The sequence below is a fragment of the Pempheris klunzingeri genome, chromosome 7 (assembly GCF_042242105.1).
Source record: "Pempheris klunzingeri isolate RE-2024b chromosome 7, fPemKlu1.hap1, whole genome shotgun sequence".
Lineage (NCBI taxonomy): Eukaryota > Metazoa > Chordata > Actinopteri > Acropomatiformes > Pempheridae > Pempheris > Pempheris klunzingeri.
Genome location: NC_092018.1, coordinates 3,239,760 through 3,266,843, shown reverse-complemented (window position 1 = coordinate 3,266,843; position 27,084 = coordinate 3,239,760). Strand labels below are relative to the sequence as shown.

The 27,084-nt window shown below is 43.6% G+C and overlaps 3 protein-coding genes across 3 annotated transcripts; 2 read left to right on the top strand and 1 right to left on the bottom strand.

The window, feature by feature from the left end:
• Nucleotides 1-1,232: 1,232 nt before the first annotated feature.
• LOC139203503 (type-2 ice-structuring protein-like) lies at nucleotides 1,233-3,792 on the bottom strand. The gene is made up of 5 exons (XM_070833290.1): nucleotides 3,738-3,792; nucleotides 3,021-3,277; nucleotides 2,542-2,676; nucleotides 2,346-2,454; nucleotides 1,233-1,507 (listed from the first exon to the last, which is right to left on the bottom strand). Exons 1-5 carry the CDS (start codon nucleotides 3,790-3,792, stop codon nucleotides 1,446-1,448), a joined length of 618 nt encoding a protein of 205 aa, XP_070689391.1. The 3' UTR covers nucleotides 1,233-1,445.
• A 3,017-nt stretch (nucleotides 3,793-6,809) lies between these two features.
• Nucleotides 6,810-8,436, top strand: LOC139203552 (type-2 ice-structuring protein-like). Its single transcript, XM_070833357.1, has 4 exons — nucleotides 6,810-6,923; nucleotides 7,604-7,738; nucleotides 7,835-7,946; nucleotides 8,084-8,436. Exons 1-4 carry the CDS (start codon nucleotides 6,810-6,812, stop codon nucleotides 8,149-8,151), a joined length of 429 nt encoding a protein of 142 aa, XP_070689458.1. The 3' UTR covers nucleotides 8,152-8,436.
• A 4,121-nt stretch (nucleotides 8,437-12,557) lies between these two features.
• On the top strand, nucleotides 12,558-25,584 carry sncaip (synuclein, alpha interacting protein). Its single transcript, XM_070833899.1, has 12 exons — nucleotides 12,558-12,598; nucleotides 17,827-17,914; nucleotides 18,494-18,566; nucleotides 18,679-19,250; nucleotides 19,851-20,019; nucleotides 20,145-20,440; nucleotides 20,516-20,695; nucleotides 21,820-21,933; nucleotides 22,577-22,702; nucleotides 23,476-23,645; nucleotides 24,002-24,091; nucleotides 24,570-25,584. Exons 2-12 carry the CDS (start codon nucleotides 17,858-17,860, stop codon nucleotides 25,582-25,584), a joined length of 2,862 nt encoding a protein of 953 aa, XP_070690000.1. The 5' UTR covers nucleotides 12,558-12,598; nucleotides 17,827-17,857.
• Nucleotides 25,585-27,084: the final 1,500 nt, after the last annotated feature.

Genomic DNA, 27,084 nt, shown 5'->3' with positions numbered 1-27,084 from the left:
CCTGGAGGAGGATCATGACCACGTCACGTAATGGTTCATTTTGTGGGGCCTGCAAGCGGCTCTGAACCACATGGTACTCATAGGTGGGGTGTGCTGGTGCAAGGTTTGTATCGGTGGACTGGCAGCAGAGAGAGGGAGTGGAGTTCATGAGAAGAATAAATAATGGAAGGATGCCAGCTGGCCAGAGTGGTTTTTTTCAGGTTTAGCTCAGGTCACGTCGGACTGAAAAACTATTTTCTCTCACCTTCCTCCCCGAAAGTTCCTCTTTACTGCTGCTGCTTGAGCACAAGTCAAATTTAGTGAAATGATTTCCCACCAAACGGCCGAGCTAAGACACTGTAGCCACGGCAAACTCACATTTGGCCACGTTAAAGAGCGCACTACATCCAGCAACAGACAACGGATGTCTTTTCACAGCTTTTAAGTGTTAGCAGAGATAGTACAGTGTCTTTTTTTCCCATCTAAATTCAAACACAACAAGGCATGTGAAATGTGCGTCTCTTACTCTGTATTGTTCATGACGCTGCTGGAAGGATGCACGACGTATTTGTTTGGCACAAAGCTGAAAGTGTATCCAACATTAAATACGCTTCATTATACTGGAACGTCTGAGAAGAAATGTCATGTGTTTGTACTATTTATAACAAATATGCTATTTGGTAATATTATTGGGAGAAATGTTTGTTTGTTTTTGCCTTTTTTTAACCACATCTGAGGAGCTTTGCTGGTGATATTAGACTGTTGTGGTCAAAAATTCCAACGTCACTCTGAGTGGTGAAACTTTCCTTTTTTCAGCATGAACTTTGATGACTTCTCCTTGATGTGATCTCACAACTGAGAAAACATGAAATGTTTACCTTTTTTTTTAATGTTATGTACTCCATCAGGGTGTACTGACATCTTCGAGTCAAGTACTCATGAATGATCTATAGCAGTCGTAGAGTCAGTGGCAGCAGATTATTTTTCACACCATGAATATTACATTAGAGGGTTAGATGGATGAGGGGAAACAAATGTGTGACCCACTTTTGGGACTGTGCACACACTGTGTGCTGTGAAAATGTGTCCTGCTTGTGACACACTGACACAGTAAATATTGATCAGAATATTGTGCAACACAATAATCTAAATACAAAATCTGCTGTTTGAGGTGCTGGCAAGAGGCAGGAAAAACAAACACAAAGTCAAAGACCAGCTTGTTTCAGCACTCCAGCTCTTTAATTGTGCATCAAAGGTGAATTTTCAGGATTCTTTACATAACACCTTTCATTACAGGTCTTGTGTCGCTTCCACCTTCGGGACCTTCACAGCGAGGCAGAGAATCAAAGGTGTGATTACACATGAGACTGAGGACACAAAGACAGGTGAGTGTGCAGACTTGCACACTGTCGCACATCCATCAGGTGCTGATACATCATGTCTGTGTGTCGGCTCGGGAGCTGTCACTATTTGGCGCACACAGATGGGAGTGCGAGGGTACAGTTGGTATTGTCCCAGCAGCTGTTTGCTATGAACGGAAGAAACACAGGAGCCAGTCAGAGGGTCAACATCTCAACAGAAATAACATCAGTGACACTGAAGGAGGAGAACATTACGTGTGGACTGGACACAAGAGTAATAGAAGATAACAGACCGTATTAAAAGGTATTGTTAATTGTCAGTAAATGATTTTATGAAGTCGAGAAGAAATAATACGGAGTGAAATGATGGCAAAGATCAGATTGTGTTCTTTATCATCTTCTCTGGCAATCAATTTCTACAACTCCAGATTTGTTTGCAGCATTGTGAGAGAAACTTTTGTGTTGTGTTATCGTGGACTACGATGGTAAGCATGTGGAGGTAGTTTGGCACGTTAATGTTGGCCATGAAAAAAGTGGGAAAACATGGTAAACAGTAAATCTGCTAATCGCCTGTATGCACTTCACATACAGTATGCACAGGTGGAGACTAGCTCTGCCTTCTAAAGCTCTTTGCAGAGCTCCTCCAGAGCCACAGAAGACTTTGTACCGTGTTCTCTACAGACGTGTGAGCTGAAATCTAAAGAAGTTGTTTATGATGTTTGTCATTTAACTGTTTCTTTCACTTTTACTCCGCTCATCAGGCTCAATAATGTTTTGTGATTTACCTCCAAAATGTGTCTGTAATCAATCCAGTAGTGGAAGATACACGTGAAATGCCAACAACTTTTTAAAAAAAAATGTTGCTAAACAGGACAATTTGTGTTCTTTATCATCCTTTCATCATTCATCGCTTGTGATTTGAACAGCCAAGATAGTTATTCATAACTTTAGTCATTTCATTTTGTTGTAACATGACATCAGTGTAAATAATGTGCTGGGATTTACCTCCATAATTCATCTGTAGACAATTGTGGCCTTCTTCTTTGTCAGGTTTCATGACGCACCACAAAGAATGCTCGAAATGAGAGCCATCGCTCCAGAGCCAAGTGTCTTCCTAGAGGACAGGATAGAAAAGTGAAATGCACAGGTTGACGTGTCATTCTATCAGTAATCTGTTGGAGCTTTTGCAGCGGTAACTCACCTGTTGGCAGTTAGAGGCTCCAAGCCATGTTTCTGGAAAACCCAGAGTGATTGTTTGTATCATCCCCTGAATGAACTGATACTCATCGAAAGTCTGCACCGACGCAAGGTGTGCTGTTTTATTCAGACAGTTTTGCTAGAGAGGGAGGGGGTGAACAGACAGACAGACAGACAGACAGACAGATGTGATGTGTGGCTGTTAAAACATGGAACTTATTCAGAGTTATATCACATCTTTGGTGCATTGATGAGAAGATCAGGATGATTTGCAGTAACCAGCTCAACATTTCAATTTGTCTAAAACTTTGGTTTGTGGCCAAATATCTGCAAAAATTAATGACATTTCCGTCGGCATGAGCTAAACTGTTATGGATAACAAGAAACGGCAGATCAGAGGAAAATGCTGATTAGTTGACTTTGTAAGTTAACACCAGCAAAATGAACTTTAGCGTTTCACTAAATCCAAAACGTCATCATTACCTCGGCCTCAGCCCAGCTCAAGGGTGTCTGAACGAAGAGGTAACTGTGACCACGGGAGGCTTGCCACAGATCTTCGCTGGAATTAGCAGGGGCAGAGGGGGCAACGGAGGCAGATGACTCAGTAGGGGCAACAGAGGCATGTGCGTCAGTGGGGGCAACAGAGGCATGTGCGTCGGTGGGGGCAACAGAGGCATGTGCGTCGGTGGGGGCAACAGAAGCATGTGCGTCGGTGGGGGCAACAGAGGCTTCGACATCGCCTATGAAGACAAACAAGGGTGTGAGGAATGTGATAATACTGAGCCACTACAATCTGCTGACTTCGGCCTCGTCACTTATCAATCATTTGTTCTTCTAGTCTGCTTGTTGAGGGAAGTTAGAGTAGTTGTTATTAATCATTTGTTCTATCTATTCATGTAGTCAGTCAGGTTGGGCCCCCACTACTCTCCCGCGTTGTCACCCAGCACAGGGGCTCCACAAGGCTGTGTCCTGTGCCCCCTCCTCTTCTCCCTGCACGCCCATGACTGTGCACCAACGGGCCGGGCTGATCACTGAGGGCGATGAGTCGGCTTGCAGGGAGGAGTTAAAGAGGCTCAGAGGCAAGAGCTTGAAAGTATACACCCCAAAGACAATATTTAAACTGTACAATACCTACTTCTTGGCACTTACGGTCTATTTTTCGTCTACTCTCTATTCTACTGTACCTGTTCTGATACTCACCATCAGCTCTAGACAGAGCAACCATGACACAAACGAGTAGCGACACAGTCAGCATGGTGGTGCGGATATCGAAGACGATGATTTAGCTGTGAAAGGAAAGAGACGGCTCAGTGACGGTCCGAGAGAGCTGAGGTGCACGAGGAAGGAGAGAAGACGTGGAGAGAGCAAGCAAACCTGTGTGAAGAGTGGTCAGTTTCAGCCCGTGGTTGTGCTGTGTGGAGCTGCTCAACAGGAGACAACACCAGCTTTTATACACACTTCATCGTGGTATTCTTATCTGTTTATGCCTTGTTTGTGGAGCTCATCAGTTTGTCAACAAATCAAAGGGCACACCATCCCACGCTGCTGTTTTTTTAAGCGTGCCTACCCACATCCAAGCTGGCACCATGCAGCTGTTTTAATCCTCAGATTTAGATCAGTCAATTAAGCAGGAAAAGGGCTCGTGTAAGTAGCAATATTTAAAAAATAAATCTAAGATAAGTCCATCCATCCATCCATCCATTGTCTGTACTGCTTATCTGTAAGGGTCATGGGGGGCCGGAGCCAATCCCAGCTGACAGAGGTGGGGCACACCCTGGACTGGTCACCAGTAAATCATAGAGACAGAAACCATTCACACTCACACCTACGAGCCATTTAGAGTCACCAGTTAACCTGCATGTGTTAGAACGAGGACAACATGCAAACTCCACATACTGATTTGGTCTTAATCAACAAATTCTCCAAATTAAACCGCAGAATTGGTCGTTTGGTTTCTGAACTTGGAGTATCTGATGTGTTTGTGGCAGCAGACACAGGTTGTGAACTCGACATTGACACACAAGGGACACGATGTCTTACATGTACGCGCTCCACATACAGGACCGAATCTGATATGGAAATGTTGTCTGTGTCCTTGTGCTGTTGTCAGTTCTGCCCACTCAACATGTGGGCTAAGACCCAATATGTTGGAGGGTAAATAAAGATATCTTGCTTTGCCCTGCCTGTGTCCTGATGTCTATCCCCCACATAATTACTCAACATTGCTTAGAGCCAATATTTGAGGCTGACTCACATGCTTGTCTGGATTTTTCCAGTACACATATTTATTTATCACTTTTAGTCCATTTTAGTTTAAAAGCTGAGGTTCAAAGTTAATTCTAACTGATGGTAATAAAGGCAAATTAAAAGCTTAGTTCATGTTCTTCCCCTCATGTAAATATCAGTAAGCATCAGATATCAGCAATTAGGGGCCACTTTTTTAAGCTGGTGGTGGAGCGAATACAGGAGAGCAAAAGTTGTTTTGGTCAAACAGGGTTCACAAGAGTTTTATAGATGAAGGCTTTCGTATTTCAAAACTCGGCTTGGATTCAAAGTGGTTATATGAACTTAGAGTCAGTTATGGTTGCTGCACATAAGATGGTCTGTGCAAGTGCAACTCTGAGTTCAGACCCAAAGTCACAAAAGAAAATGTCCTCGCTCGTCTTTGTGAGATAGCTGTTGCTAAAAGCTTGCTCTTGGACGACTGTACGCTGCACAAGCAAATCCAGAGACTGAGGGGATTCCAGTTCAAACTAATGGACTACACTGGCAGATGTTTTACCTTTTGAATGCAGATGTGAAGATGTGAACGGGCCTTTAAGCCGGTAGCTGTGCCATGTGCGTCTCTCCACAGTCAAATGAAGCCCGCTGCACATGGCGCTCTTTGCCGTTGTCACATCAGCTTATTGAGGAGGAAAAGGAGGCGCTCGTTATGTCGGATGAATCTGCTGGAGTACCTGGGCTGTTGGATTAATGTGCAAACAGCTTCCATGATTCATCACATGTTTGCTTTTGAAAAACCAAGAGTGTGGGATGTGGTGCACTTTGATTTGTTGACCACAGTCAAACTGATAAGCTTTATATATAAAAAAAAAAAAAAAAAAACGTGTGATGACACTCATCGAGATAAGTAAGTGTATATAACGGCTGGTGTCTTCTCTTGTTGGGTAGCGCCACACAGGACGACAGGAGAAGATCATTCCTCAGCAGGTTGGCTACGACTCTTCTCTCCTCGCTCTCTCCACATCGTGCTGTGGCTGCTCTGCTCACTTCAGCTCCCTTCAGCATCATTTGTAAGCTGTCTTTTTCCTTTTTTTCCAGCTAAATCATCGTCTCCACCACAAAGATGCTGACTTTGTCTCTACTTGTTTGTACCATGGTGGCTCTGGCCAGAGCTGATGGTGAGTATCAAGCTGCGACTGTGTAGTTTATAGCGTTACTTGGTATGAAACCACTGTTCCTGTGGTTCCACGGAGGTCAGGCCAGCGCAGGCAGTGAACACGTAACTCTCCTTCCCTGCAGGCACGGTGGCTGCAGCACAAGCTGGCCAACTTCAACACTTTGGCTTTGTAATGATTTCTTTGCAGATGCATCACAAATCAAGAAACGGGCAAAAGAGTGATGCTTATTTCATGCTTGACTCGTGTCAGATTCCATGAACTCAGATTCAGGTTTTCTTAGATGCAACTCAATCTTGTCTTTCTTCAGTCACCAGGCTGCCATTTATGTGAGCAGCAAACTACACCAGCAAGCAGATTATGTCCATATTGTCTCAGTATCTTGTTTCCAGACTGTGAGACAATCATTTAGCCACTTTTTAGACTCTAGAATAAGGTAATAATGAATGATATAGCCACGAATAAAGGCTTCAATTATTTTTGAAGTTTATTTTACTGACATTTATTCTAAGTAGCGGTGGCAGAAGTAGTGTTAATGATACTATAGTTGTACTTTATGTAGGGCCTAATGAGTCAAGATGACAGGACGCTTTACAATGTGCTGCTCAATGAATCAGGAGCAACCTGATAATTAATGAATCGTCTCGTCCCCAGCTAAGGTGGTATTCAGTAGTTACTAGGTATTGTGGAATGAAGTAAGAAGAAGTATTACTGAGGGATTACTTAACTACCCGATATGATGTATCATTTTAAATGGTGGTGCACAATAATAATAACTAATGATTCATTTATGACTTTAGGACTACGACTACTCCTTTCACACTGTTAAATGCTTTAGTTTTATTACATCCCCCACAATTCTCAGTTTGTCTTCATGTACGCTGCCACAGACCAAGCCCCTCCTGACCCCCCATGTCCCGGAGGGAGCGAGTTCAATGGTCGCTGCTTCACATTCATCCCGAGGGTCTTAACCTGGGCCAACGCTGAGGTAATCCGGATGTTTTGGATTCAGTGAAACACTTCTACACTTTGTCCTGCCGTCGGAGGACACGTTGACATGTACCTTTCATTTGCAAAAACAGACGGCAGCAGTCCTCAAAATGAGAAATGAGACACCAGTTTCATTGGCGGGGGGGTTCATTAAAAAAAACAAAAACATAATTGAGGAAAATTAAGAGATATTTGTTTTTGCAAATGATTTAATGAAATGACTGTTAAGATTATCAGCAAGTGATTTGTTACAAATTTGGTAAAAATTCAAGAAGTTGTGAAAAATGAAATTGTGGAATATCTAATGGTGGGAATGTGTGGGGCCTTAAATCAAGACATGTTTTAGGAGTCATGAGTGAAAACAATAAGTGGACACATGGTGGTGCTATCCTGTGATTCCTGTGCTAACGGCTAACGGCTCTGACAGGCTGTAATTAGGCACAGCTTTGAGCTAAATGCTAACAAGCTAACAATAACATATAAATGAATCAAAGACAAAACCTCTTGATTCAAGCTGCCAATGTCAGCAGAGACAACGGGGCAAAGGTGAGGTTAACCTCTGAGTGACTTCCACGTGTGAACACTGAAGGAGCCTCCGTTACCTCACACCTCACACCTCCACCCTCCTGCTGGTGGAGCACACGGCCGCTACAGGTTATGTGTTCGTCTCCCCTCTAGAAAAACTGTCACTCCATGAAAGCACACCTTGCATCGCTGCACAGTATGGAGGAGTATCAGTTCGTCCAGGCGATGATCCAGAAAGCCACTCAGCGTTTTACACAAGCATGGACCGGAGCCTCTGACTGCCAAAAGGTGAGCCGTCATTCCACGGGGTGACACCGACTGATCAGAAGATAGAGTGACGCTTCTTAAACTTCTACGTCTTTTCTTTTCCATCCCGTCTTCTAGCATGATGCTTGGTTCTGGAGCGACGGCTCTCACTTCGAATTCTCATTGTGGTGTGACGGGCAGCCCGACAATGTAAATGGCGAAGAGTCTTGTCAGTTGATTAATCATGGAGGTAAATAACAACGCATTGTCTGTGTTCATCCCGATGTCTGCAGAGGAGTTAGAGTTAGAAAGAAAGTCTCTGAATTCATCTTTATTAGATTTAGCAACATTTTTTGTTTGCTGACTCCTCATTTCCTGTGTTGACAGATAACAACTGCTGGGCTGATGAGGCGTGTTCCCATCTACACGCATCTGTCTGTGCCAGTGACCTGTAATAGCTCCTGAGCTGACACACACACACACACACACACACACACAGACGGTGATGTGATACCGTGTGTGTGTGTGTGTCTGCACATCCAGCTGTCTTTGTGTCACGTGTAATCACGCCTTTTAATTCTCTGCTTTGCTGCAACGCCACCGGGCGCGAAGAGACGAGTGACGTAAACACAATCCTCTTCGTCCTTTTAACAAGAGGAGACAGAGTGTGTTATGACAAGAATGCATTCAGCACAACTTTATTCTGGAAAGAAAAACTAATCTGTGATGCACAATTAAAGAGCTGGAGCGCTGAAACAGGAAGCTGGTCTCCGTGGTTTTTTTGTTCAATCTTTTCTGTGAGGGGAAAAATGAGCCTTTCCCCTTACAACATGCCTCCTATCAGCTGTTAGCTGACGACACCCTAAATTATGCTATAGGTTAGAGTAGCTCCCTTTAACCTCCACAGGTCAAGGTCTTATCGTGCCTCAATATGGCTTTCCTACAGACAGACACTGCAAGATATGCTAGAGCTCTCTGTGCTAGTCAAGGTGGTACTTCTTAAATCTATACTTACATACTTAAGTGTGTATGAGTGTTAAATACACTACTCACTAAAAGTTAGGGATATTAGACTTTCAGGTGAAATATATGGAAAATGTAAAAAGTGAATGCTACAGTGATATTATATCATGAAAGTAGGGCGTTTAAGTAGAAGCATGCACTGGTGATTTTATTTATCTTAAACAATTTATTAAAAGAAAATCTACCAACAGTGGTAGGTATACCACAACAAAACATTTGCAGTCTCAATAAATTGGGACGTGGCCAAAGGACGTCCACTCCTCTCCTTTCTGTGACTCTTCCAGTCTCTGTATCACTGTTCCAACCTCCTGATGACACTCTGTGACCCTCTAAGCTCAGTGAACACCTCCGTCTGAGGACTTCCTGTTTGAAGCCTCCAGTGTTGAGGTGCTGCTGATCAACTGTTAGGTGTCATCTTGGTCTCATGATGTCAGAATGTGAACAGCAGGATGAGGAGGACTGTTTAAATACCAATTCTAACTGAAGCAGGAAATGTATTGGTGGATTCATGGATCAAACCTGTTGTGAATGTTGCTGTTAAGCTTCTTGTTAGAGAACAGCAGCTGGTGCAGAAAGTACTGAGACACTGAACAGTTGGACATGTGCATTCAAAGGTTTAGAGAAGGTCACATTAAGTTCACCTGGAAAGGTTAGAATGTGTTTTAGGTTCATCCTGTAATCTCACCTGAAAGCTGAATATCCCTGACTTTTAGTGAGTAGTGTATACCTAACGGGAAGACAGGACCCTCAGAATTGATGGCGTCACGTCTCCTGATCATCAGTAAACATTACTACAACATAAGCAATCTGGGTCTCCCGTGTGTCTCTGTGTCGGCCTCCATGACCCTTCAATAACCTCTCATCTTTCCACAACATGTTTAACTCTCCTCAGCACCTCAAACAGCAGGGTTTGTGCTTTATCATCGTGCATTTCAGCACGACGTTATGGAAAACATGAACTGCGTGTCAGTTTCAACATGCAAGAGACCATTTCTCCTGCACTCCCACAGAAAGTTTCTGCTGTTTAGAAGTAGCAGTTTTCATCACAGTGACAGGATGTGGTACTTCTTAAATATATCCTTACATACTTATGTATGTATGAGTGTGTATGTCATTCAGTCATTCACAGAGTATCTTTAAAGTAAGTAACCAAGTACATTTACTCATTTATTTTGAGGTACTTATACTTTACTTTCCCATTTATGCAGCTTTTGTGCTTCTACTCCATCTTGGAAGTCCCGTGCTTTCTACTCCACTATGCTTGTGTTTCATTCACTTCCTGTCCACTAAATGTCTCTCCAAACGTCCAAAGGAGGATGAAATGTCACTTTTTACTCTTTCGATCAGCTGGAAAATGCATCGACACAGAGCACGATGACCTTATAGACCATGATGCACTGCTGCAGATTCTAAAGTAGCTGAAATGAGCTCAACCTTAAACATCCACAGCAGTAAAATTAAACGTGCGCATTAATGCAACAATAATATTAATCCAGACACATCAGATAGAAAAGGAAAACACTGACGGGGAAGATTTTACTGCATGACTCATCCATCGTATCTTTATTTTATTTGTTTGTTTTTATTTGTGTGTCTACTATTATTCCCTACTAATTTAATCAAACAGATTTTTTAAAATTATATAGAATAAGTCCATTATTAATCCATATTTCTATTGTTCTGTGCATAACACTTGAAGCCAGAGTCCCATTCCTTGTATGTTTTCACATACTTGGCTAATAAAGCGGATTGTGGCTGTCAGAGGCCCGTTTAAACAGTTTAAACAGTTTCACAGTGAGCCACTGGATGGCACTGAACACATTGCAGTGAGCTGATCGACGTTTTAACCGCAGCGGGCCGAGAAAGAGGTGCAGAGGCTGTTATTACGGAAACACAGAGAACATTTATAGACTTCTCTGTCAGACTGAAAGTTATGTAACTGGATATATGATGGCAAATGTCTGATTGTGAAGGGTGAATCCAGCCCACTGACACTGAGTCTGATGCTTGGATATGAACACAGTCAGATAAATAAAATATGATGTACATAGTAACTAGAATTAGGACTTTTTCCTACAATAAAATAACAATGAGAAGCCATTTACACGATGTGGGAAACTACATTTGTGCCACCACTCATAGTAAAACTAATAACTGCATTCACTTCCCATCTTATTATAGTGAATATTATTATTGGTGATAATGCTGAGAAGATAACCAGAGCTTCAGTCCAAACCCACAATGTTCTACACGGTGTTTTAAAAGCAAGTAGGTTTGATTTTAAGACGTTAAAACATTTAGACAAGATAAGAACACATAGATCATGATAAATAGAAAAAAAAAACTCTATGATTCCATCCATGCATTAATTTCCAGATGATAATGATAAGAAATGAGTCCTGATCAGGAGAGAGTGTTTTTTTATTGTAGTTTTTATTCTAAGGATAACGGGCCCACTTCCTCTGTGTGAGCTTCAAAGATCGTCTATTGTAAAGATGGTTCAGCTGAAACAAAGAAGGAAAATCTGAGTCTGAGTCAAGAGTCAGAACCTGCAGCTTTACCCTCGACAGGACTGGAATAAATGTTGTTAAGTAGTATACTGGATGGTAAATCATCACAACGGGCTCATTGGGATAAATATTTATAAGACAAAGAACAAAAATATCGCAGTTTGAAAAGTGAAAGTGTTTTTTTCTTAAGTGTAGTTTGGCAAAAGGAAGAAAAAATGGATTATTCTCATTTTCAGTTATAAGTGTGTGTGTGTGATACTGTGTCTGTAATGCTGAATGTGCTAAATGCATTTCTTTTTTTTTTACATTAAAAGCATTTTGAGATGTTTAAAGATAAAAAAAAAAAATTATATCAGTGAACTCAAAATCTTTTTGTGACTGAGTCAGTTTTTAGTGTAAAGTGCAATATTTCCAACATCTGATTTTGAAGTAAAACAAACTCAGATTAGATTACATTGTTTTGTTTCTCTCGGACCAGACAGACCGGCATTCAAAATCTTCTGGAGTAAAAGTACATGAATGCACTGCAAGCATCAAAATATATTTACAGTATCAAAATAATGTATATTTGTACATAATGTACATTATAGTTTATTGTATGTTTGCCATGCACCTTAAAGTGAAAGCCCAAATGTGATTGTGTCCTGTGAACAATGACAATAAAGGCATTCTATTCTATTTTATTTTATTTCATTCTATTCTATTCTATTCTATTCTATTCTATTTTATTTTATTTTATTTTATTTTATTCTATTCTATTTTTTTCTATTTTATTTTATCTCCCCCACCTTTTTTGTTTTTTAAACTGTTACAACTTTTAACTGTTTTTTCACTGTTTATTTTTATCTGTGTTATGAGAGGCGCCTATAAATAAAATTTATTATTATTATTATTATTATTATTGTTATTTATTTTATTCTAATAGAAAGTATTATGCAGAATAGCTTATTTGCAGAATCGTGCATTTTATATTACTGGACTATAATTATTGATGCATTAATGAGCATTAATCACTTTAATGTTTACTGGTATAATTCTATTGATTGATCATCTGCTCTAATGATATGTGAGCATTACAATATTGCTCTGGACTAAATGTGTTTTTATTACTCATTAGCACTGAGTTGTAGTTCTCTCCTCCTTTCCTGCCGATTGAAAATGGTTCTCGGAAGTGTGCAGGGAGTGAGCCCTCCTCTCCTGGCCTGTCTGTGCAGCCCATATGTCAAAGTCTTTGTGCTTTTCAAGACATCGAGGCGACAGAAGGGGAGAAAAAAAACAGCTGGATCCGAGGTACCATCCAGCTAGCGGCTCGGCTAGCTCTACCAGCCCCCTCCTCTCCCCCCGGAGCCAGCCGCCCGACTTCGACAAGGTACCGTACCCCCAAAACCGTCCGTTTACCGGGAGGAAACGGCTCTTTGTGCCGGGTTTTTACCTGCGCTTTGTGTTTTGACCCGATTTTCCAAGCTGCCTCGGCTAACTCAGCTAGCTTCCCCGTTAGCTTCCCTGGATGCTGATTAGCCAGCTAGCTTAACGTTAGCTAATTAGCCTCCTGCTGCTTCACGAGCTAAAGTCTCTCCTCATCCTCTGTTTTCACCTGAGAAACAGAGATAAGAGCCTTGGTGGCCAGCTGGAAGTGTCTTTGCTGCCTAGTATCAAACATTCCTCTTTAATTACAGGGAGAACCGCACACATGTTGGGCTGAAAATGTGATTTTGTGGTGCTTCCATCAGCCTGCATGAGTTTCTCCTTCCTCCCCACATGTGTGCCATTAAAAGCGGACATTATAACTCTGCAGCCTCTCACACAAGATGATTATATAATCATACAGCTCAAGTTAAAGCTGCTGCTGCCATCACCTGTCTTAACTTTACTACTTTCACTGCTCAGCTTGTCATTTAAAAAGCTCCAAGATCAGCTGACAGAGTTTCTACATAGTTTGGAAAATGTGTGTCCAGTCTAAAGTAAGGCAGTCAAACTGAAACCTAAGAATATTCTGAATTAATGTTGATTTAGATGACACTATTTAGTAAGAACAGTAAAAAAAGGTGTGAGTTTCCTGACTAATCCTGATCAAAATGACACAAATCAATAGCTGGCACTGAAAGATGTGACATCTAACACCTTCTGCTCTGTAATCAAGCGACAGCCAAACAAGTGAGTGAACCCAGCGCGCTGTGTGACCAACACTAATCAGATTTAAACTGGCCACCGTCCAGTTTGCAGGTCTTAATGCCTGTAATCAGGTTTTCATGCAGTCTGAATTACAGCTTGTAGCTGGCTAACGGTGAGGATGACGGACGCTTACGGTGCTGGAGGAAAAACTCAAGGCTGTGACATAAAGAAAGTCAGTATCTATCAGTGGTTATCTGGTTTTTCTGTCACTATGTGCACAACGTGTGTCTAAACATTTGTTCTCAAGTAACTCGTGCAGAACATGCAGCTTAGCCTCTCACCAGAGGAGCAGAGAGGGTGAGTTCAGGTGTGAAACAGTATTTGTGTAACATCCCAAATCACAAACTAATTAACCCTTCGGAGTCTAGGACCGCCACACGGCTTCAAAGTCACATGTCGCACGTTTGAAAACGTAAAGCTGTGACACAAGCACGCAAAGCGGACACTTCAAACTTTTTACAAGTGTTTGAATTTTGTCGATCGGCCTATTAAGACTAAAGTTATGAAGAGCCGAAGTCGCGCACTACAGCTCTTCTACGAGTTAGAAGATGCTGAATGTGGGGAAGAACGTTCTGATTGTGAGGAAGACTCCTTTCAGAGGATGAAGTGGATGCTGCGCCTGAAGACGAACAAGAGGAGGTGTCCGTGCAGACCCCCGATCCTCCAAAGATCCAACTAGTTCCTGCTCGGATTTTGTGTTTCTTTTGCACTTTTACATCCAGTGTGTCCATATATTATGTCAGAATAAATAAATACTTGTAGAATCACATAGGTGAGGTTGTGCTGAAGAGAAAGACACAAAGAAAGGCAAGCTAAGCAGTTTGAATGGGAAACACAAAGGTAAAATGAAAAGTAGTAAGAAACGCCACTTTACCCCTCTGAAGGGTTAAAGAAGGCAGCAGCAGACCAGCAACTCCTGTGTTCTCTGAGGTAAAATTAGTGTTTTAGTGAATGTAGTCTGGTGTGTGTGCAGAGAGCGCTAGAACGGCTGTTTGTGGTTAAACCAAAAGGATCTTCCAGGTCTCTCTCTGTAGGGATCCTTTCCATGATGCTGTCACACACTTAGAATAACACTCTGAGCCTGTCAGTGGATCAAACAAGCACAAGAAATATTCAGATAGGTTTTTAAGTTTTAAATCGGTACATGTCTAGTGGTAAACTGGTACTGTGTGTTGAAAAGTTGCTCAGAAAGAACAGTTCACTCAAATGACCAAAGACACAACATCTTTTCTCTTCTGTCCAGTGGTTATCTGTTTCTGTATCGACAGCAACGTCTCTTTCCAGAAACTTTCCACATTATTAGGGATAATCCACAGAATTCACTGTAATATTTCAGTGGAAAAATGCTTTCTGCCCAAGAAATGGTCACCGTGAAAACTGTTGACACGGAGATTTGTTCCTCGACAGAGATGACAGAGATTTTCAAAGTGCTCTCAGACGTTTGGACCTCATCGTGTACCAACCAGGTTTTACCTGAGCAGCACATGTCGGACATCAGAGACGGGGTTGGGGTCGTTTTATTGTCATACGTACACATAAAAACAAGTTTCACCGCACAATAGAATTCTTGCTTTGCCCTTTTGCCTTCAATGCTGCTTCAGGATTCTTAAAAAAATAGATAGATAGATGAATAGAAAAAGAAAGCAGATAAATAAACAGTAGCTATAGAGTGCACACACAGAAGATTAAGTAATAATCTAATAATGTTTCATGGACCTGAAAAACTGCTAAAACTGTTTAACATGTTGGATACAAAACAAACAGAGTAACAGAAAGAGTCTCATTTGTGTCTCTCTGGTGTTCAGCGCTGATCTCAGGTCTCCTCCGATCCACTTGGTTATTCCACGTAATGATAAACAGACCTGGGACCTGCGGTGACAGAAAGGGACCCGACGTGGACCCTGTCGACCATAATAGAGCTGTACAGGTCTCAGATGGACCTGTGAAGACCTACTTTGGAGGACTTTCCAACGCTAACTGCTCCTACAGCCATGATAATCCTTTTTTTTATTTTTTTTTACATTTGTATTGTTACTGCAGATGCAACGTGTAAATGAGAAGTTGTTGGAAGGTGGATTTTGATGGGGCTGAGCAGAACGTGAAGAAACGTATATCTGATTTCACTGTGTAGAAACAGTAATCGAATCTGTTTCACATTCCTCCTGAAAACTGCCGTCCGTGTTTCTTGACTTTGCTCCAAAACAACATTTCATCTCTCAGATTGTTTTCTGCGTCTCGCTGCCTGGAAGGATTTGGACTCGTCAGCTGTTCACATAAACAGAGAAAGCAGACGTCCGCCTTGTTTTTTGAGTCAGCCTTATTTCTGATGTCTGTTTTTCAGGCCTGAACTGTTGTTATCAAGGATGTTAGGCTGGACTGTTTCTCAAAGCTGCAATCAGAGGTTTTATTTTGACCAGTTTAGTTCTGCGGTCACTCCCACACAGTCTGAAAACGGCTCCGCTCTGACATGAAAGCTCCACAGTTTGCTGCTTTCTCAACTTCCTGCCACTGTGAATGGAAGTTTATTTCATTTCACGACCTAAAGGAACCGAATTTAACGCACAGGGAGCCTGAAAATAACCCCGAACACCTCTGAGGTTGCTGTTCAGATCTCAGGTCAGCATGCATGTCGGTACAGAGGACCATCATCATCATCATCATCATCATCATCATCACACGTGGACGAGAGAGCTCGGTCTGGACTGTCGGTACAGCGAGCTGATCATCGATCAATCTGTGGATCGTTTCTCAGGAATGAAAGAAAAACAGCCCGGCGCACTTTCCCAGAGCCAAACATCTTCAGTCTTCTTCTTTTGTCCGACCAGCAGCCAAAAACCCAAAAGAGTGTCAGTGAATCTTCACATTGGAGAAGATGTTTGGTGTTTTTCTAGATGAGACATCGTTGCAGATTGACTTTCTGTTGATTAATTGACTGATTATTAGAATTATTATTATTATTTTCTGTGAATATTCCCTCAGAGATGAGTTTCCCTGTTTTCTTTTTTTTTAGGAATGCTTACACAGTTCTCAAACTATTTCCTCTCCGTCTCAGTTTTTTTTTTTTTATTTCTAACCACCATACAAACTTCTTTTTTGACAAATTCACTGTTTTCCTCTCCCTGACACATGGCCATTGTTCGATAAGCTCTTTTCTACTGCAGGACGTGGCTGTCTAGCAGAGAGTGTGAATACAGCTGGTGTTCAGCTTGTCACTGAGCTCTTAAATAATAATCTAAACTTAAAAATGAACAATTTCATTTAATTTTCCTCTAAAATACAGGCCTACTGTATATTTCCTACGTTTTCTCACACCCCTTAAAATCAAGAAGGTCTCACAACCCCCCCCCATTTGGCTTTGCCGACCCACGGTGGCGGCCGGGACCCCCAGGTTGGGAACGTTTATGGTGGTGGAGTGTCTAAATACACGTAAGCACACTAAGATGACTAACGCTGCTGACGTTCACGGCTGTGAGTCAGAGGGATTTTAACAGTGCAGTTAAAAAGCAGAAATACATCAGAAGAATGTGCTGATAAAATGTTACAAAAAAAACAGAATAATATCTAAATCCCAAAATAGGAAACCTAAATATCTACTCAATAACTCAGTAGAGGAATAGTCTGGTCCTCACACACATCAATGGAAGCTGTTGACTGCTGACTGGTTGGCGGAGGCTTACGACCACGAGGCACTCATTCTACTGTGTCACTATTATCTGCAGCTTCATAACAACAAAGACGCTCAGTAGTCTCAGTGATTTGCAAACTTTGTTTCCGAGCTCGGCGTCCGTCAGCGCGGCCCGTTCCTGCTCCAGTGTTGGTTCAGGTCGCACACTGCATCTCTAAATCCTTGCGCGCGCTGCGAGTCACGCTGCCCTCTGATTAGTCCTGATTATCCCGCTGTTTGTTGCCTTTGATCACAGCTCAGCCACAGCTTCAACACTTATAAGCCCCCCCCCCCAGTTTGAGGGCTGAGCAGAGAAGGATTTGACTTTTACATGCAGCCTTTGTTTGCAGGCGAGAGTGAAAATCCTCCTTTTTAAAATAAGAGTCACATTTGTTATTTCCACAGTTTCCTCTTTTCTTCAGCGAGCAGCAGTTTGTTATCTCAGTTAGAAAAAGCTTTAAGTTTTTACCAGGACTGTTTCCTGCAGCTACTTCCTGTGTTTTATTCCTGCTGATCATATCACTGCAACATTAAGACCCAAAAGTGTGTTTTCTTCCTCATATTTATGGATATGATGCTGCTACAGAGCAGGTTCAAACAAAGGCTCTTAAGGCTTTAGTGATTCAGAGGTTACCAAAGTGTCTGTTGACGTCTTCAGGTTCAGAAGCTACAAATGATTTACAGTTACACTTTTTTGAATGTCATAGATTTATTCCAAGTAACCTGTTCCCATAAAGTTGTTATGTGTTTGTTGTCTGCAGCTGGTTGTGAGGCTGATGATGTGGTGTGAAGATGGAGGCTCCTGAATACCTGGACCTGGATGAGATTGACTTCTCTGATGATTCAGTGGTCAGTATGATACAAATACTACACCTCCCTAACTGATAATAGAGCCCACTGAAAATGGCCCGACCCTATGGATCAGTGAAGGAGTATTTTAATTTAGAGTCTCTAGGAGGCATCTTACAGCTACCTAGAATAATGTGTGGAAAACCACAGCTTTAGTAGCTGCATGCATTTATCTAACAAACAGCCTAAATGGAACAATCTGAATGAGGCTGTCTAAAAAAACAGTCCTGCAATAAACCTACACTGAGGTTTTAATGTCCAGTTTTTTGTGGTGATATTAATATTTTATCAACCCTATTTAAATCAAAGAAGAATAAATCTTAGAAAGTTCTGTTCAGTTTGAACATAAAGTTAATAAAATGTTCATGAAGGTAGAGGAACATGGAAACTGTTCATCTACAGAGCTGTAACTTGCTGTACGGCTGCTTCATGTTACAATCTGTCTGTATGTAGAACAGTAATTAACTAATATCTAAATATAACTGCTTCGCACAGCTGCTCAACTGCTGTGTGCAATTTTCTCTCAATTATCTCCCAATCTTTCTTTCTTTTTTTGTGCCGTTTTCTCTCATCCAATAGTATTCTGTGACGTCTCTGAAAAGCATCCCAGAGTTGTCCAGGAGGAGTGATGGCCCGGCCGAGGAGAGACCAGGTGGCTTCATTACTGTTAAACACAATGAATACTGGATCCTCTTCTGCTTGTTAGACATGGGAGCTTCAGCTGGGTTTATTATTTACACGCACCTGTTTTGTTCCTCCTGCAGCTCCAGCCATCAACTGGAGTCGTGGAGTTTCCTCCCACAGCGGCGGGGGAATCAAACCCACGGGGCTCGCTGAGGTCCACAGTAAGTTCCGGCCGGTGAAGAGGGTCTCCCCTCTCAAACACCAACCGGAGACCACCGACTCTGACTCTGACGGTAAAGTCCAGAGCCAGGGGCTGGGGGAGCTGGGGGAGAGCAGTAAAGATGACACCAGCTCTGACAAACCAACTCACGCCTCCACCTCCTCTGACGGGCCGGGAGGGAAGGCGAAGGGCCTGGGTGGTGGTGGTGGTGGTGGTGGTGGTGGTGGTGGTGTCGGAGGGACCAACCCCCAGGCTCTGTTCGGGGAGCTGGAGCACTACGATCTGGACATGGACGAGATCTTGGACGTGCCTTACATCAAGTCCAGTCAGCAGATGTCCACGCTGCCTCGCGTCCCCCACGACAAGCGCTCAGCGACGGGGAGCAACCTGGGTGGAGGCACCCTGGAGAGGACCCGGGGAGGAGGGCTGAAGAGCTCCACTTTATCCCACAACGAGCCTCTGAGCCTGGGCAGCAGCAGCTCACAGACTCAGGTACACTTTGTGGGTCCCTCTGCTGCTAAAATCATAGCAGACTGTTGTGCCCGATGCTGATTGGTGGTTTTAGTAGTGATGTCGCCGCTGAAACCACCAGTGCACCAGTTACGCTGCACGTAAAGGCCTGACAGTGTCTCACTGTCGAGTATACTGTCAGTGATATCTTGCTAAATTGGTAGAAGTGTCTATAGAAGAAGAAGAATTGCAATTTCAACTGTAATACTAGTGTGAACTATTGCAATTGGCCATTTTCCAGAAATATTAAAATATATTTGAACTGTATAAAGTATATTGATAGTGTATTTATATGTTTATGGAACCTTTTTGTTTGCCTCTGGTGTTTCTATTTACTAGAAGAAGTTCTCTGTGAACTTTTAGGCTTCCACTGGTGTGACACTAACCCGCTGACCCACAGGTGGTCGTAACGCTCCAACAAACACGTTTTTAATAATGAGATTTACGATAATTAATAAAATGGTTTATCTGATAAACATGTCAATAGTTTTCCTCTGGCTTCCTTAATAAATATAATTACTAGTGTGTTATTTAATCAGCTGTAATGTTATGACACTCAGGTATAATTCATGTGTTTTGCAGTATTGTGTTCTGTCTCCGGTGAAGTGGTCTGACCTGAGGAAGTCCAAGTCTATGGATCCAGACCTCCACCACCTCCATCGCTCACCGGCTGGAGGAGGCTACCAGTCGGAGTTGCTCTCTCCCGGACTCCTCAGCTGCTCCTCCTCCCTCTCTTCTTTCTCTGACGCTGGTAGGATCTAAAAATACCGTCCGCTTTTCTTCTTCTTACAATTTTGTGGTGGACAAAAACACTGTCATTACGTTGTGTAGAGGTATGACACGATGTGATGTGATGTGATGTGATGCTGCTTCCAGACAAGCTGCTGTCTGCGCGCGTCTACCCAGACTCCCAGAGCCAGAGGCCGAGCGTGGAGCCTCCAGGGGGCCCGGGGATGAATTACCCCCTGCCAGGGTGCAGCATTGGCAGACAGGACGCCTCCAAGCCCTGGGCCCCTGGACCCGGAGGAGGAGGAGGAGGAGGAGGAGGAGGTGGAGGAGGTGGAGGCGGTGGGCCGAGGGGGTTTGGAGGAGCAGGAGTGGAGGTGGATGAGGAGACCAAGAAGAACCAGAACATCATCAACATCGTCAGAGAAGGACAGATCTCTTTGCTGGTGAGCGGATGGTCATCATCTTACGCTTTATCTCCCTCTCCCTTCTCCTCCTCACCTCCTCTCCTCCTCCTGCAGCCTCACCTGGCGGCAGACAACCTGGAGCTGATCAGAGATGAGGACGGGAACAACCTTCTGCACATCTCGGCCTGTCAGGGTCACGCTGACTGTCTGCAGCATCTCACCTCTCTGATGGGGGAGGACGGCCTCAACGAGCGCAACAACCAGCAGCTCACCCCCGCCGGTCTGGGAGTCAAGGTCTGTCTGTAGAAAACTGTTACTCTAAACTAAAAACAAATCAGAATTGAATACTCTGCAGATCCTCGTGATGATAAATGGTGTAACTGAATGATAATAGTTGACGTTTTTGAAATAATATGGGAGAAATCCAACCAGTTCCTCGCTCTGCTTCTCTACTTTTAACTCGTGTGCCTCAGAAACTTCGGCTTCAGATTAATCATTTCAGCCTTGATCTTGGAGATACCCAAAAAAAGGGATGTATGTATGTATACAACTGTTTCTTACTCAAGAATTAGTTTGTAACTCAGTATTTTAGTCACTTAAACTCAAAGACAATCTCTCCAAATTACTCCAAATCCCATTTTTGAGTGACCATAGATGCTGTCAGCTGCACTCACTGGCCTTTTTAACCATCTGATCCAATCCAATATAACAGATCGGCCATCAGTGATATTTTTACAAAAATTACAAATTGCATTATGTTGAAAGGTATAAAGTACTCCAGTGTATTATTATGTAGTGAAACAGTCGGGCTGTGTATCAGATAAAGAGAAACTGGGAAGTTTAAAATGTCTCTGGAATCCTAAATCCACGAGGAATCTTTTTCTATTTAGTATTAAAAAAATTCAGTAGATATTTACTGTGCTTCACCTTCACCTGACCTCATTTGAATATACTGGCTCCTGTGCAGTTTAAAATGGCAAAACGGCTGCTTAATTTCCTCCATTTTGCACCAACAGGTGGAACAATTAGGCCTTAAGAAAACATCTGCAAGCTAACAAGGACATGCAGAAAACTGGTCAGTGAGGTCATAAAGGATCAAGATGGAGGTTTTTGATAAAATGACCTAACATTTACATTAGCTACGTTAGAGTCCTGGATTGAAACTGAGCAAAGTGGACGTTGTGAATGCTGAGGAGGTGCTGCTTTGTTTGCCCTGCAGTGGAAAGCAGCTTCTTGATTGGCTGCCAGACAGGAAGTGTGTTATCTAGAGACAAGCCGGGCAGCCGAGTCCTGCCTGGCTCTGATCAACAAGCCTCTTGTTTACTCACTCAGATTAATGGCTTGGTAGATTTCCAACCACCTGGTCCCTACAGAAACATGTCAACTGTGTGTGTGTGTGTTGTGTGTGTGTGTTGCAGAACGGTCATCTAGAGTGTGTGAGGTGGATGGTGAGTGAGACCGAGGCCATTGCAGAGCTGAGCTGCACTAGAGAACATCCCAGTCTGATCCACTACGCTGCCCGCTATGGACAGGTAACACACACACACACACACACACACACACACACACACACACACACACACACACACTCACACACTCATTCATGTAAGTACAAACATACCAACAATCACTAGAATATCCACTGGTCCTTTAAAAGTCTGGAAAAGTTGAAACCCGATAGAATATGAAGGAAAAAGTGTACTGATGAGTGTCTGTACTGGAGAAGACTGGAGAGGCTGAGCGACTTGTTTGACAAACAATCTCTGTCTGTCTGTCTGTCTCTCCATCTGTTTGTCTGTCTCTCTCTCTCCATCTCTTTCTGTCTGTCTGTCTGTCTCTCTCTCTGTCTGTCTGTCTCTCTCTGTCTCTCTCTCTGTCTGTCTCTCTTTCTCTGTCTCTTTCTCTCTGTCTGTGTGTGTCTCTCTCTCTGTCTGTCTCTCTGTCTGTCTGTCTCTCTCTCTCTCTCTCTGCCTGTCTGCCTGTCTGTCTGTTTGTCTGTGTGTGTGTGTGTGTGTGTGTCTCTCTCTCTCTCTGTCTGTCTCTCTCTCTTTCTCTGTCTGTCTCTCTCTCTCTGCCTGTCTGCCTGTCTCTCTCTCTGTCTCTCTCTCTCTCTGTCTGTCTCTCTCTGCCTGTCTCTCTGCCTCTCTGCCTGTCTGTCTGCCTGTCTGTCTCCAGGAGAAAGTCTTGCTGTGGCTGCTTCAGTTCATGCAGGAACAGGCCATCTCTCTGGACGAGGTCGACCAGAATGGAAACACGGCGGTCCACGTAGCGGCTCAGTACGGACACCTCACCTGTATACAGGTGTGTGCTGCTGGACACTCACACTCACTGTCACCTTCTGAGAAACTGTTGATCAGTCTCATCGTTTTGAGTGACAAATAAAAAAAAAAAAGGCTCGAAGCTCTGAACTCCTAATTATGGCGTGTTTGCTTATTTATACATCAGCTGATCTCCCATCACACATCCTGTGGAGGAAATCATCAAGTCACATAAATCCACTCGAGTTTTTAGACTAATGGAGCGCCGATAGAGCCCCGCTCAGTAATACAGAACATGATTTTACTGTTATTATTATTATTTCTATGTGTCACACAATGTAAATGGCAGCTCTTATACCCTTATTTTTCCAGGCTGGTGGAATAACAGAGACTTTCCGTTTTTCAGGAACATCCTGCTTCGGTTGCTCCGCTCCTACTTGTAATTTATTTTATATGTGTTTTACAATCTGAAGCTCATTTTCCTGCAGTGGAAGCTGAGTGTTTTTGATTCCTGCTCGGCGGCACACCCTGCTGAAGGAGAGGCGGATGTTATCAGTCTTGTCTGCTTCCTGTTGGCTAGCCGGGCCGACAATCAAAATACTAGTAGTTAATGATCTGTTCCAGATAAAATAGCTGCTTTTTTCTCAGCGGAGCCAAGTCTGCACTGTGGGGACCGCTCTGGACCGCACAGATGGAGAAGTACTAATAACGGAGCTGATCCTGGAAATATTGATGATTCTGTTTTGGATCCTGACGTAGAAACGAGCATCAGCATGTCAGCGCAGTAAAGGTTTAAGTCCCTTTGTCTGTTTCCAGACTCTGGTGGAGTACGGCTCCAACGTGACGGTCCAGAACCAGCAGGGGGAGAGGCCTTCCCAGAGTGCCGAGCGGCAGGGACACACCACCTGCGCTCGATACCTGGTCGTCGTGGAAACGTGCATGTCCTTGGCCTCGCAGGTTGTTAAACTCACCAAACAGCTCAATGAGTGAGTAACAGTATTTAAGTTACAGATGCTGTTTTAGTTTGGATTGTGTGGTTACGTCATTTCTCATTCTGATTTTATGAAGTTATTGGAGTAAATATTGATTTGTTTTAGCTTCCACACGTAGTCGCAGCATGTCGGTGGATGAATAATAAACAGACGAAGTTCTGAAATGTCTATGGTTCATTTTAAACCAAAGTAACAGGAACTAATTTGACTAAAAGCCGTGCCTGCTCGCTCCTCTCCTCCCACCTGCACACTTTGCAGAACAGCCTCCGTCTACACCGGAACTGATTCAGGTGGAGGTGTGTCAGCGTTAGTTAGAGTTAATCCTGTCGTGTGTGTTGTTTGTCACGCAGACATGCGACGGAGAGGATGGCTCTGCAGAAACAACTGCAGAGACTGATGGACCCCAACAAGGCAGAGGGGACACCCTCCAGGTCACCCAGGTAACACACACTGACACACTTTACACACTCAGTCTCTGAATTGGTATTTTACCAGCACAACTATGGCTCTCAGGAGTCTTGAGATGTGATATTTTATGATGCTTAAAATGTGGATATGCCCCCCCCCCCCGTCCTTTGTGACCACTAAAAGACCACAGAATGAGAGGAGCTGAGATCAGGGGAGTGAGTCTGATAGAATAGTTACCACAGCGATAGTTGTCACTCCCCACAAGAATACGCTAATCTGAGCTTCTGAGAGCGATAATGTGAACGTCCACTGAGAAGAACTGTTACTCAGAGCCTCTGATATGAGCAGCAGCAGTCAAAGACATTGAAAGAAGCATTTACAGCAGTTTCCAGGTGAGGTAGTGTGCAGTGAGTGTTTTCTGGATAGTAACAGTAGTACTGATTAAAGACAAGATAAATGCTAAACATGCAAAAGTTAAGGATCATTTGTGTCTCAATCTTTGGCCTCCAGCTCCCATCAGCCCCCAGTGGAGGCGTGGCCAGAGATGATGTTGACAGCAGAGGGGACTCCGGGCGATGGCCAGTGGTTGGTTCGTCAGGGAGGGGTGGCACCGGGTCCAGACTCGGTGCTGCGGCAGCTGCTGGGTAAGGACATGTCGGACACGCTGTGTTCCAGGGAGAGGCCGCCTCCGGCGGGTGGTTTGGGCAGAGAGGGCCCCTGTGTCCCCGGGGCCACGGGGCCCCGCAGGACGGGGCTGGTGGAGAGGAGAGAGCTCAAACTAGCGAGACTCAAACAGATCATGCAGCGCTCTCTTAGTGAATCGGATTCGGACGGTTATCCACCAGAGGAAGGTAAAAATCAAGGGGCCTCGGCCTCGAATGCACTACGACCTGAGAGGCCGTCCCACCTGCCGATCACAGAGGAGGAGCCAGTGTCCAACCACCTTAACCTGATGATGAAGAAGCACCTCCCCACCTCCTCCTCCTCTGCCACAGCTGAGAAGAAGCTGGCGTTTTCTTTTAGCGGGTCAAAGTCGGTGGACAGCATCGGTTACAACCCCTCGCCCACCTCCAGCGACCCTGAGGCCGCGGACGGTAAAACACCAGATGCTTCCAGCGACTTCCACGATGCCGCTAATGGCCAGAAAGCTGCCACCAGCCCCAAGAGCGCCCTGAAGTCACCCTCATCTCGCAGGAAGACCTCTCAGAACCTCAAACTGAGGGTCACCTTCGACGAGCAGGTCCACAAGAGCTCCAATCAGGAGGCGGAGCAGACCAAAGGGCATCATGGGAAGGAGAGGACTCCAACAGGAAGCTCTGAAAGCAAGCGACCATTTGGGGCTTTCCGCTCCATCATGGAGACACTGAGCGGAAACACAAACCACAGCAACAACAACAGCAGCAGCGGTCCGTCGGGCTCTGCTGTGAAACTGTCCACCTGTCAGAACTCACCTGGCAGGAAGCCGGAGAGTAAAGGCAGCCCAGGAGCAGGAGCCAGGGGCAAGAGCAAAACCAGTAACGTTTGACCACCCAGTGCCTACTGAAGGGCAGAGAGCACGAGATGATCCGAGGCAGCGGACGTGAGAAACTTACAGCGAATTTACCTGATTGATAAAACTGAACACACACACACACATCGTGTCACATTATAGACATACTTCCTGTTTACATCACCCAAAGTATCATGGGAGCTGTAGTGCCAAAAGTCAAAACCTATTAATCCCAAAATCCCATCCATTATTCATAGTAGGTTTTAGACGAGAGTTTATTTCCAACATGTTTAAAAAAGCCTTTGATCGTTTCAGGAAAATACCTGAAGTTATACCTCCAGCTCCATTTACTTTATTTGGTCCAAATGACAGTGGTGGAAAAGCTGACTTTGTCTAATTTTAGTGTTTAGTTTGGATGCAGCCCCCCCCCCCGGCTGATTACAAGTGGACCAGGTCTTGTAAACACAAAGTGTGCTTAATTGGACCGAGTGTTTACGGCCTGTCGTCCTGCCAGTTTGTCCCGCTCACACTGAAGCAGGAGACTTTGTTGATCTGACTCAGGATGAGAAAAGTCAGCATCTGTCCTCTGTTATCCCCAATCCTCAGTTCACATTACTGCCACTGGTTTTCTATTAAACTAGTCAGTAAAATAAACGTCTGGAGTTTGACAGCTTTTATGAATCGCTGTAGTTTCCTCAGTTGTCATTGAGTGTCAGCTCTGGAAAAAAAAAAAAAAAAAATGTACCTGTGAATTAAGATTAATTCTCACTGTCAGCAAGAAACTTTCATACTCAAAAGTTGTATTTTTGTTTGTCCAGTGTTTTAAATACAGTGCCGACGTTTTTACGCCACACTTCCCACAAGATTTCTCACGTTCTCTGCCTCAGACGTTTGACCTTTGATGGTTTTTATACAACTGAAGGACTGAAAGACAAAAGCAAAAGTATCTCGACCGTGTTATTGTCTGTCATTTAGTTAAAAAAATGCGTTGGATGCTGTCATTCAGAGCCGAGAACAACTACAAAATCAACCTGTGTGCGTAATGATGCAATTGTTTTTGTTGAAAGATGAACGTGTATTAATAACCGCCGTCCTGCAGAAACCTCACATCTCCATAATAGGACTTTGTACATCTTCTTAGTCTCGTCACGTTTAGTTTGATGACAGAACCTTCCCAGTCTGCTAAAAGTGTTTCCACGTGGAGGTTAAAGGTTTCTAGTTCTCTGCCGCTCTGTTACTGTACTCTGAACTACACTAAAGATGAAGTATTTATGTTTATGCACACAGTTATATGATTTAAAATTTAACAAATGTGGTTATAATCATGCACGTGGTTGACGTGCACCAGCACAACAAATAGTTTAAGAACCACTGTATATATAGTAGTATTTAATTTGTCTTTCTTCTTTTTACATCATATTCCACACCTTGTTTTCATTTCCATGTTTTTTTTAATCTATGCAGTATTTTTGGCATGAAGTAGATGTTAGTCGTGTGACGTGTTTGAGACGGGAAGGTTTAAGTATGCACCTTCTA